General features: G+C 51.4%; 2 protein-coding genes across 2 annotated transcripts; both read left to right on the forward strand.

Annotated features, from left to right (window-relative positions):
* Window positions 1–3,308: 3,308 nt before the first annotated feature.
* Window positions 3,309–9,132, forward strand: SHE (Src homology 2 domain containing E). The gene is made up of 6 exons (XM_040411827.1): window positions 3,309–4,238; window positions 4,716–4,842; window positions 7,559–7,855; window positions 7,989–8,136; window positions 8,215–8,334; window positions 8,616–9,132. Exons 1-6 carry the CDS (start codon window positions 3,813–3,815, stop codon window positions 8,797–8,799), a joined length of 1,302 nt encoding a protein of 433 aa, XP_040267761.1. The 5' UTR covers window positions 3,309–3,812; the 3' UTR covers window positions 8,800–9,132.
* On the forward strand, window positions 9,122–10,545 carry LOC120981583 (sialidase-like). Its single transcript, XM_040411120.1, has 2 exons — window positions 9,122–10,192; window positions 10,391–10,545. The coding sequence occupies exons 1-2, from the start codon at window positions 9,127–9,129 to the stop codon at window positions 10,543–10,545; spliced, it is 1,221 nt and encodes a 406-aa protein (XP_040267054.1). The 5' UTR covers window positions 9,122–9,126.
* The last annotated feature ends 1,718 nt before the right edge of the window (window positions 10,546–12,263 follow it).

Raw genomic sequence — 12,263 nt, forward strand, 5'->3', positions numbered from 1 at the left:
TCTCTCACTAGGCCGACCGGTTAGTATGTGGGGAGGACTACTGACCCCAGTGTGGTGGTGCGGAGAGTGGGAGTTATACAGAAATGGGGAATGTCTTCCACTCCAGACGCCTGAGCCCCACAGCTGGGGGGGGGGGGGGTGACTGCACGTCTCAGGCTACAATACCACCGCTTGGAGCTCCACATTTACCAGCAAACATCCTCGGTCCGGCGGACGCTCCAGCCGCCTCGTCTTCCCGCCAATTTGTCTGCGCTTCTGAGGTAAAGTGAAACTGCCAATCACATGACCGGCGGGGGCGGGGAAGAGTCTATTCTAGTAATGAGATGTGGGTGGCGGTTGGTCCATTCCAAATGAGGGCGGGAGCGTTCGCTGCCTGCGGGATAATAGCTCACCCCCCAGGACGAGTGAGAACATGGAATATGTGGAAAACGGCAACCAATGGAAACACATGGCGCAAACCACAGCAGCCAATCAGAGCCCGCTGTCCTAGTCCTAATGAGGCGGATGTTATATGGAGAATGTGGGGGTGTTGTATGGAGAATGCGGGGGTGTTGTATGGAGAACGCGGGGGGGGTGTTGTATGGAGAACGCGGGGGGGGGGGGGGGGGTGTTGTATGGAGAACGCGAGGGGGGGGGGGTGTTGTATGGAGAACGCGGGGGGGGGGGGGGGTGTTGTATGGAGAACGGGGGGGGGGGGGGGGGTGTTGGGGGGGGGGGGGGGGGGTGTTGTATGGAGAACGTGGGGGTGTTGTATGGAGAACGCGAGGGGGGGGGGGTGTTGTATGGAGAACGGGGGGGTGTTGTATGGAGAACGCGAGGGGGGGGGGGTGTTGTATGGAGAACGGGGGGGGGGGGTGTTGTATGGAGAACGCGAGGGGGGGGGGGTGTTGTATGGAGAACGCGAGGGGGGGGGGGTGTTGTATGGAGAACGCGAGGGGGGGGGGGTGTTGTATGGAGAACGCGAGGGGGGGGGGGGGTTGTATGGAGAACGCGGGGGGGGGGTGTTGTATGGAGAACGCGGGGGGGGGGGGGGTGTTGTATGGAGAACGGGGGGGGGGGGGGGTATTGTATGGAGAACGGGGGGGGGGGGGGGGTGTTGTATGGAGAACGCGGGGGGGGGGGTGTTGTATGGAGAACGCGGGGGGGGGGGGGGTGTTGTATGGAGAACGCGAGGGGGGGGGGGGTGTTGTATGGAGAACGCGGGGGGGGGGGGGGGTGTTGTATGGAGAACGCGGGGGGGGGGGGGTGTGTTGTATGGAGGTATGGAGGGGGGGGGTGTTGTATGGAGGGGGGGGGGGGTGTTGTATGGAGGGGGGGGGGGTGTTGTATGGAGGGGGGGGGTGTTGTATGGAGGGGGGGGGGTGTTGTATGGGGGGGGGGGTGTTGTATGGGGGGGGGGTGTTGTATGGGGGGGGGGTGTGTTGTATGGGGGGGGGGGTGTTGTATGGAGGGGGGGGGTGTTGTATGGAGGGGGGGGGGTGTTGTATGGAGGGGGGGGGTGTTGTATGGAGGGGGGGGGGTGTTGTATGGAGAACGGGGGGGTGTTGTATGGAGAATGGGGGGGTGTTGTATGGAGAATGTGGGGGTGTTGTATAGAGAATGGGGGGGTGTTGTATAGAGAATGGGGGGGTGTTGTATGGAGAATGGGGGGTGTTGTATAGAGAATGGGGGGGTGTTGTATAGAGAATGGGGGGGTGTTGTATAGAGAATGGGGGGGTGTTGTATAGAGAATGGGGGGGGTGTTGTATGGAGAATGGGGGGTGTTGTATAGAGAATGGGGGGGTGTTGTATGGAGAATGCGGGGGTGTTGTATGGAGAATGTGGGGGTGTTGTATGTGGGGGTGTTGTATGTTGAATGTGGGGGTGTTATATGGAGAATGTGGGGGTGTTATATGGAGAATGCGGGGGTGTTGTATGGAGAATGCGGGGGTGTTATATGGAGAATGCGGGGGTGTTGTATGGAGAATGCGGGGGTGTTGTATGGAGAATGTGGGGGTGTTATATGGAGAACGTGGGGGTGTTGTATGGAGAACGTGGGGGTGTTGTATGGAGAACGTGGGGGTGTTGTATGGAGAACGTGGGGGTGTTGTATGGAGAACGTGGGGGTGTTGTATGGAGAACGTGGGGGTGTTGTATGGAGAATGTGGGGGTGTTATATGGAGAATGTGGGGTGTTGTATGGAGAATGTGGGGGTGTTGTATGGAGAATGTGGGGGTGTTGTATGGAGAATGGGGGGTGTTGTATAGAGAATGGGGGGGTGTTGTATAGAGAATGGGGGGGTGTTGTATGGAGAATGCGGGGGTGTTGTATGGAGAATGCGGGGGTGTTGTATGGAGGATGCGGGGGTGTTGTATGGAGAATGTGGGGGTGTTATATGGAGAATGTGGGGGTGTTATATGGAGAATGTGGGGTGTTGTATGGAGAATGTGGGGGTGTTGTATGGAGAATGGGGGGGTGTTGTATGGAGAATGTGGGGGTGTTGTATGGAGAATGGGGGGTGTTATATGGAGAATGGGGGGTGTTGTATGGAGAATGGGGGGTGTTGTATGGAGAATGGGGGGTGTTGTATGGAGAATATGGGGGTGTTGTATGGAGAACGCGGGGGGGGGGGGGTGTTGTATGGAGAACGCGGGGGGGGGGGGGGTGTTGTATGGAGAACGCGGGGGGGGGGGGGGGTGTTGTATGGAGAACGCGGGGGGGGGGGGGGGGGTGTTGTATGGAGAACGTGGGGGTGTTGTATGGAGAACGTGGGGGTGTTGTATGGAGAACGCGAGGGGGGGGGGGTGTTGTATGGAGAACGCGAGGGGGGGGGGGTGTTGTATGGAGAATGCGGGGGTGTTGTATGGAGAATGCGGGGGTGTTGTATGGAGAATGCGGGGGTGTTGTATGGAGAATGCGGGGGTGTTGTATGGAGAATGCGGGGGTGTTGTATGGAGAATGTGGGGGTGTTGTATGGAGAATGTGGGGGTGTTGTATGGAGAATGTGGGGGTGTTGTATGGAGAATGTGGGGGTGTTGTATGGAGAATGTGGGGGTGTTATATGGAGAATGTGGGGGTGTTATATGGAGAATGTGGGGGTGTTATATGGAGAATGTGGGGGTGTTATATGAGGATTTTATGGGCACTATATGGGGCACTGCAGAGTGAGAGCTTGTTCGGGGTGCAGGGAGAATATGACGGGGGAGGGGTGATATCCATGGCTGGTGTATACCAGGAGAGACCACTTCTGAGCGCTGTCCAGAGACCGCCTTCCATTGAACCATGAAGGAAATGCACTTCCTTCCCCTTGGAGAGACTGTTTTCTGCAGAACTGTCTGACGTGCCTTTTAATCAGTCACATATCAGCCTCGGAGTCCCCCGGACCTCTGCCCCCGGCCATTGTTCCACGTACCCACAGCTGATGGTCCCAGACTGCCTGTCTGCCCCACGTATGAATTCCAGAAGAAGACCTCTGAACGCAGGACGACATCTGCTAGAGCTTCTGTAGACCACCTCCAGCAGACACCTCACCAGCCTGGCCCCTGGGGTCTGCTGCCCACCGCTTCCCAAGAAGAACCTGGAAGACAATCAAAATACCCTCTGCAAGGAGACATCGGGGTCAGTCTCCCACTACGAGGACGGGACGGGAACGACCCTCAAGAGACCCTGAACTCAACTCAAAAACAAATTTGGAGACCCTGGCAGCGGTGGGGTCCCGGGAAGCGGGTATTTGTCACTGGATACTGGGAACACCTGGATAGTGCAAGCCCTTGACTTGGGGCCCCTGTGGCCCTTGGGTTGTAGGAGTATTCCTTCCATTTGTGTCCTTGGTAATGGCCAAGTGGTTTAAGGATCTCCCTCAGTCACTGAAGAATGTCTCGGACAGGGCCAAACCTGGTATTCCAGGAGCCAGGACCCTCCCTAAAGTTGGGGCGTCGCGAAAGAATTCCGGCACGGATTCGGCCGGATCCCAAAGTTCCTCTGTGAAAAACCGTAAAAACTCTTCATCCGATGGACAGGGCAAGGGGGCGAAGGAGGGCAGCCGGCTGTCTAGGGAGGGAATTCAGAGTTTTTTACAGGGCAGGAGCCGAAAAAACTCAAGGGACGAGGTGGGAATCCTCCGGGCCCCTAAGGGACACAGTACGTACATCAACCGCCTCATCAAGGTGGACCCTAGCCTCCAGGAGAAGAATGGAAGTAATTTCCAAGATGCAGAGGAACCCGGGCAAGACCAAGAGAAAGGCATCAAGGAGGAGACGGTGAGTAGAGACAAGGGGGCAATTAATGGATGCTGCCTCTAGTGGTCAGAGGCTGTAATGGCCGCGCTCCACCATGATATCTGATATAACTTTTGAACAAATTACCCCCCGTCCTGCATTATTGAATAAAACTGTCTCATTTATAACATGGCAGAGTGTTTTTACAAAAATATCTAATCCCTTTAAACAGTGAGTCCATGTCATTAACATTATGGGCACTATAAAAAAGTAGGAAAAAACTGTCTGTAATCCAAAATCCAAGCTGTAGCCACAGGAGGCGCTGTTTTCTCATGAGACCAGGATGTTCTTCTGTGTACCCATGATAGCAGTGAGGCAGGAGGCACATAGCGTCTCGTGCCTCATTGGGGTCACTAGTTCCTAGTTCATTACCGGCAGTGATTTCTGGTCCTTACTGTTACCTGACAACATTTATTAGAATTATACTGATTATCTGCTTCATCCCCCTCCTCATTACAGATCATTATTTTAGAGGATTACGCCGATCCCTACGACGCAAAGCGTACGAAAGGTCAGCGCGATGCCGAGAGGGTTGGTGAAAATGACGGGTACATGGAACCATACGACGCCCAGCAGATGATAACCGGTGAGTGACATCACCAAAGCATGAGCCTTTCTGTCCCATAATCTTAGTGACATCACCGCTCTCCACATATAAGTGATATATTAAATCAGTGACATCACCGCTCTCCACTTATACTGATATATTACATCAGTGACATCACTGCTCTCCACTTATACTGATATATTACATCAGTGACATCACCGCTCTCCACATATAATGATATATTACATCAGTGACATCACTGCTCTCCACATATAATGATATATTACATCAGTGACATCACCGCTCTCCACTTATAATGATATATTACATCAGTGACATCACAGCTCTCCACATATAGGTGATATATTACATCAGTGACATCACCGCTCTCCACATATAATGATATATTACATCAGTGACATCACTGCTCTCCACATATAGGTGATATATTACATCAGTGACATCACCGCTCTCCACTTATAATGATATATTACATCAGTGACATCACAGCTCTCCACATATAAGTGATATATTACATCAGTGACATCACAGCTCTCCACATATAATGATATATTACATCAGTGACATCACAGCTCTCCACATATAAGTGATATATTACATCAGTGACATCACAGCTCTCCACATATACTGATATATTACATCAGTGACATCACCGCTCTCCACATATAATGATATATTACATCAGTGACATCACTGCTCTCCACATATACTGATATATTACATCAGTGACATCACTGCTCTCCACATATACTGATATATTACATCAGTGACATCACTGCTCTCCACATATACTGATATATTACATCAGTGACATCACCGCTCTCCACATATAATGATATATTACATCAGTGACATCACTGCTCTCCACATATGATATATTACATCAGTGACATCACGGCTCTCCACATATAATGATATATTACATCAGTGACATCACAGCTCTCCACATATAATGATATATTACATCAGTGACATCACCGCTCTCCACATATAGGTGATATATTACATCAGTGACATCACTGCGCTCCACATATACTGATATATTACATCAGTGACATCACCGCTCTCCACATATAATAATATATTACATCAGTGACATCACTGCTCTCCACATATACTGATATATTACATCAGTGACATCACCGCTCTCCACATATAATAATATATTACATCAGTGACATCACCGCTCTCCACATATAATGATATATTACATCAGTGACATCACTGCTCTCCACATATAGGTGAAATATTACATCAGTGACATCACTGCTCTCCACATATAATGATATATTACATCACGCTCTCCACATATAGGTGATATATTACATCAGTGACATCACTGCTCTCCACATATAATGATATATTACATCAGTGACATCACCGCTCTTCACATATAAGTGATATATTACATCAGTGACATCACCGCTCTCCACATATACTGATATATTACATCAGTGACATCACCGCTCTCCACATATAATGATATATTACATCAGTGACATCACCGCTCTCCACATATAATGATATATTACATCAGTGACATCACCGCTCTCCACATATAGGTGATATATTACATCAGTGACATCACCGCTCTCCACATATAAGTGATATATTACATCAGTGACATCACTGCTCTCCACATATGATATATTACATCAGTGACATCACCGCTGTCCATATTCCCACCCCTCTGTCACCTATATTACTCTCAGACCCCTTTACTTTCCATCACCCCCCTCGCTGCTCCCACCACTGGGCCAGTAAAATGGTGAAACAAACAAGCTGTCAGGAAGGATATCAACTTTAACCCCTTATCGGCCGTGCCGCCTGTGCCCCCCAGTCACATGGAATCAAGGGACAGTTGAAGCGGGGGTTGAAGTTCAGGACCCTGTATTATATCAGGGACATGTATCCTCCAATCTCTGCTCCTTATCTCTCCCTCCAGAAGGAAACTCCAGCTTCCTGCCCCCCCCCCCCCCCCATATGTCCCTAGAGGTAGCACCCCTCCCCCTGTGCCAACAGTGTGGGATTTCCATCCATACACACTATGAACCTATGACGCGTTTCATTCCAGGATTTTATACATAATCCGTGACTTCTGGTGGAGACACTCTGCCCCCCGGTGATGTCACCGCTGCCCCCTGATGATGTCACACCACTGATTGCCCTATGGTTAAGGGGGCGCCTCGCTCGGCCTAATTCCATACTCTTCATTAAGGGTATTTTCCAAACTCAGCGCGGCTGGGTGTGACTTCCCGCGGCCGTTTCCTGCCTCTCAGGATGGCTTCCGATGGCGAGCGGCTCTGCTCCAAGAGGAAGGATGCAGTGGCGGCAAACAGGATGGGCTCCGTTGCCATGCCGCCAAGACAATCCAGACTCCATCCACAAAAAAGGGCGGAGGCGGCCGGGGAGAGACGTCTTGTGACGCTGGATACTGCTCTGCGGCGATTCCGATTTTTTAAAATTAATATATAATGAGCCCCTCGCCCTATGGATGTGGTACATGATAAATGGAGCACACAGCTCCACCTGCAGGCTGCATGGAGTATGGCAGTTGGGGATATTACATATTCAGGTTAATATTCTCCAACTGTGGCAAAACTACAACTCCCAGCATGCTATGGCAGCGGGGCATTGTCTGTCTATACTCTAGGAGGCCTGTCCAGCGCCCCCTATGTCTAATACGCTTCCTGGGGTCTTCCTATAACGCGCCCTTCCTCCCCTTGTATTTCAGAGATCCGGCGGCAGGGATCCCGGGATCAGCTGATCACTGAGCTCCTCCTGATGGAGCTTGGCTCCCAGAACGAGGTGAAGCCGGAGGTGAAGGGGCAGGGCTCGCAGGAGCTGCTGGCGAAACCCCCCCAGCTGTACGACACGCCGTATGAGCCCCCCGAATCCGAGCTCAGTGCCGCGGAGGAGCAGAAGCAGCGGCCTGCGGACGGGACGCGGCCAGAGAATGACGAGCGCCCAGCGGAGGAGTATGAGCAACCGTGGGAGTGGAAGAAGGAGCATATTGTAAGAGCGCTCTCCGGTAAGCGTCAGCTCTGGGGGGCCTTATTCTAACAGATCTGTACTTGCTGTCAGTGAATAGAAATGGGTTCCCTGTACATTACTGAACCATCCTCCTGTATCTCACGTCCGCCCGTCTTCTGGTTCTCCTGCAGTCCAGTTTGAAGCAGAGCGGAGCCCCGTGAAGGAAGAGTCCGGGCGGCTGCACCAGCGCCAGAAGAGCTGGACCGCCAAAGTTCTGAAGCAATCTCAGCCAGATCCGAGCGAGAAGGTGGATCCGACGCTGCCCCTGGAGAAGCAGAGGTGAGGTCTGCAGGGTCCGGGGGGGTCTGACTGGAAGGACTGTATTGTAATACATTGTGCCCCCTCTTGTGGTCACAGCTGGTATCACGGCGCAGTAACGCGGGCAGAGGCAGAGAGTCGGCTGCAGTCGTGCCGCGAGGCGAGCTACCTCCTGCGCAACAGCGAATCCGGGAACAGCAAATATTCCATTGCCCTGAAGTGAGTACAACAAAGACGCCTTCAGAGCCTAATTGTATGAATGGTCCTCGCTAGTCCTGAGACTCTGCACCCCACCCGTTATACCAGGGAAATGCCCTGCCAGACCCCCAAACTAGGCTCATAAATCTATCAGACCCCTAATATTAATCCCACCCCAGACCAGGCGTGGTTTCCTGGGGTTGTCAGTGTCAGGACCTGGGTACCGGGGGTCAGCAGGGTCCAGACGGTTGGCACCCCCAGTCTGGGTTCAGCCTCAGGACACTTTCTCTGTTTCCTCCTAGGACCAGCCAAGGATGCGTCCATATCATTGTGGCCCAAACCAAAGACAACAAGTTCACCCTGAACCAGACGAGCGGCGTCTTCTGCAGCATCCCCGAGGTGATCCACTACTACTCCAGCCAGAAGCTGCCCTTCAAGGGGGCCGAGCACATGAGCCTGCTGTACCCAGTGCCCAGAGCCCAGTGAGCCGCCGCTCTCCTCCTGCCATCTGCACGCCCCCCTCCAGCACAATACGCTTTGTTGTATATCTCCCCCCACAAGAGACGAGAAGTACGTTCCAGAAGGACCAGAGGAGGTGACCGCCGGTGAGAAATGGAAAGAATAGGACGTGCCTTACTGACTGAGACATTGAAACGAGGGCTGCATGAATCCTAAGAAAGTGCAGAAAACTGAAAAGAAACTCAAGTCTTATTGTAGTTCACAAGAGCCACCAGCAGATGGCGCTGCTCTTCACAGAGTCCGCAGTCACCAGCAGATGGCGCTGCTCTTCACAGAGTCCGCAGTCACCAGCAGATGGCGCTGCTCTTCACAGAGTCCACAGTCACCAGCAGATGGCGCTGCTCTTCAGAGTCCACAGTCACCAGCAGATGGCGCTGCTCTCCACAGAGTCTGCAGTCACCAGCAGATGGCGCTGCTCTCCACAGAGTCCGCAGTCACCAGCAGATGGCGCTGCTCTTCAGAGTCCACAGTCACCAGCAGATGGTGCTGCTTTTCACAGAGTCCACAGTCACCAGCAGATGGCGCTGCTCTTCACTGAGTCCGCAGTCACCAGCAGATGGCGCTGCTCTTCAGAGTCCACAGTCACCAGCAGATGGCGCTGCTTTTCACAGAGTCCGCAGTCACCAGCAGATGGCGCTGCTCTTCACAGAGTCCGCAGTCACCAGAAGATGGCGCTGCTCTTCACAGAGTCCGCAGTCACCAGCAGATGGCGCTGCTCTTCACAGAGTCCGCAGTCACCAGCAGATGGCGCTGCTTTTCACAGAGTCCGCAGTCACCAGCAGATGGCGCTGCTCTTCACAGAGTCCACAGTCACCAGCAGATGGCGCTGCTCTTCAGAGTCCACAGTCACCAGCAGATGGCGCTGCTCTTCACAGAGTCCGCAGTCACCAGCAGATGGCGCTGCTCTCCACAGAGTCCACAGTCACCAGCAGATGGCGCTGCTCTCCACAGAGTCCACAGTCACCAGCAGATGGCGCTGCTCTCCACAGAGTCCACAGTCACCAGCAGATGGCGCTGCTCTCCACAGAGTCCACAGTCACCAGCAGATGGCGCTGCTCTCCACAGAGTCCGCAGTCACCAGCAGATGGCGCTGCTCTTCACAGAGTCCACAGTCACCAGCAGATGGCGCTGCTCTCCAGAGTCCGCAGTCACCAGCAGATGGCGCTGCTCTCCACAGAGTCTGCAGTCACCAGCAGATGGCGCTGCTCTTCACAGAGTCCACAGTCACCAGCAGATGGCGCTGCTCTTCACAGAGTCCGCAGTCACCAGCAGATGGCGCTGCTCTTCACAGAGTCCGCAGTCACCAGCAGATGGCGCTGCTCTCCAGAAAGAGCCTGTACTCCCCAGCAGATGGCGCTGCTCTCCACAGAGACTGTACTCCCCAGCAGATGGCGCTGCCCTCCACACACAGACTGTACTCCCCAGCAGATGGCGCTGCCCTCCGCACACAGACTGTACTCCCCAGCAGATGGCGCTGCCCTCCGCACACAGACTGTACTCCCCAGCAGATGGCGCTGCCCTCCGCACACAGACTGTACTCCCCAGCAGATGGCGCTGCCCTCCGCACACAGACTGTACTCCCCAGCAGATGGCGCCACTGTGCACGCACTCCTCCCTCCATCTTGCAGCTGCTTGTATTATACATGTACATTAGCTAATAAAGTGTCTGTACATTCAGCGTTTGACTGTGTGCGGTTCTGGGTTGTATCCTGACCGGGATGACCGTAGCCACATGTAGTAATGATCACTCAATTGATGTTCTGGACAATCCTAGTGAAGGGTTAACATCTGTCTGACAACCTTCATCAGACTGTTGGGCGCCTGTTGTCAGAGCTGGAGCGTGCACCGGACACTGATGAAGGCGGTCAGACAGAAATCTATCACGTGGATTGCCTGGAACATCAATAGATAAAAGCTTTGGCTGTGACTGGAGGCGGCGGAGGGACGGCCTCCGCCATCTTCTGTCCATTGTGCTGGAGATGAGGACGTGACATCGAGGAAGAGCGAGTAACGTGTGCTACCAGGAGGAGTAGTGGAGGAACGATAGTGGTGTAGTAATAGTGTAGGAGGAGTATAAGTAATAGATGAATAGGCAGTGTAGTAGTAGAGGAGTAATACAGGAACATTAGTAGTAACAAGCGTAGCAGAGTATTGGTAATTGAGGAGAGGTAGTATAGTTATAGTAGGAGTAGTAATAGGGGAGAGGTAGTATAGTAAAAGAAAGGTATTAGAGAAGTAGTAGCAATAATGGAGTAGTAGTAATAGAAGAGTAGTAGTGTTTGTGAAGCAGTTATAAAGGAGTAGTATTTATAGTATTAATAGTAGAGTAGTAGTATAAATCGAGGTGTACTAGTTTCTGGAGTAGTAATAGAGGAGTAGCAGACTTTGTGAAGTAGTAGTAATAAAGAAGTAGTCATTGTGGAGTAGTAGCAATAGAGGAGTAGTGGTTTTAGTGGAGTATTAGTAATAAAGGAGTAGCAATATTCGTGGAGCAGCAGTAATAGAGTAGTAGTAGTAATAGAGGAGGAGTAGTCTTTGTGGATTAAGAGTAATAGAGTAGTTATAGGGAGTAGTAGTCCTTGTGGATTAAGAGTAGTTATAGGGAGTAGTAGTAATAGAGGAGTAGTAGTCCTTGTGGATTAAGAGTAGTAATAGGGAGTAGTAGTAGTAATAGAGGAGTAGTAGTCCCTGTGGATAAAGAGTAATAAAGTAGTTATAGGGAGTAGTAGTAATAGAGGAGTAGTAGTCCTTGTGTATTAAGAGTAGTTATAGGGAGTAGTAGTACTAGAGGAGTAGTAGTCCTTGTGGATTAAGAGTAGTTATAAGGAGTAGTAGTAGTACTAGAGGAGTAGTAGTCCTTGTGGATTAAGAGTAGTGATAAGGAGTAGTAGTAATAGAGGAGTAGTAGTCCTTGTGGATTAAGAGTAGTGATAAGGAGTAGTAGTAATAGAGGAGTAGTAGTCCTTGTGGATTAAGAGTAGTGATAAGGAGTAGTAGTAATAGAGGAGTAGTAGTCCTTGTGGATTAAGAGTAGTGATAAGGAGTAGTAGTAATAGAGGAGTAGTAGTCCTTGTGGATTAAGAGTAGTTATAAGGAGTAGTAGTAGTAATAGAGGAGTAGTAGTGATAAGGAGTAGTAGTAATAGAGGAGTAGTAGTCCTTGTGGATTAAGAGTAGTTATAAGGAGTAGTAGTAGTAATAGAGGAGTAGTAGTCCTTGTGGATTAAGAGTAGTTATAAGGAGTAGTAGTAATAGAGGAGTAGTAGTCCTTGTGGATTAAGAGTAGTGATAAGGAGTAGTAGTAATAGAGGAGTAGTAGTCCTTGTGGATTAAGAGTAGTTATAAGGAGTAGTAGTAGTAATAGAGGAGTAGTAGTCCTTGTGGATTAAGAGTAGTGATAAGGAGTAGTAGTAATAGAGGAGTAGTAGTCCT

Source organism: Bufo bufo, chromosome 11, assembly GCF_905171765.1.
Source record: "Bufo bufo chromosome 11, aBufBuf1.1, whole genome shotgun sequence".
Lineage (NCBI taxonomy): Eukaryota > Metazoa > Chordata > Amphibia > Anura > Bufonidae > Bufo > Bufo bufo.

Bases quoted from the DNA above. Each gene is read 5' to 3' on its own strand.
- SHE (XM_040411827.1), top strand. From the start codon at position 3,813: ATGGCCAAGTGGTTTAAGGATCTCCCTCAGTCACTGAAGAATGTCTCG. The intron at 4,843-7,558 runs GTGAGTGACATC...CTTGTATTTCAG, and splicing joins CGCCCAGCAGATGATAACCG to AGATCCGGCGGCAGGGATCC. The intron at 7,856-7,988 runs GTAAGCGTCAGC...GTTCTCCTGCAG, and splicing joins TATTGTAAGAGCGCTCTCCG to TCCAGTTTGAAGCAGAGCGG.
- LOC120981583 (XM_040411120.1), top strand. From the start codon at position 9,127: ATGGCGCTGCTCTTCACAGAGTCCACAGTCACCAGCAGATGGCGCTGC. The intron at 10,193-10,390 runs TCTCCACAGAGA...AGATGGCGCTGC, and splicing joins TCCCCAGCAGATGGCGCTGC to CCTCCGCACACAGACTGTAC.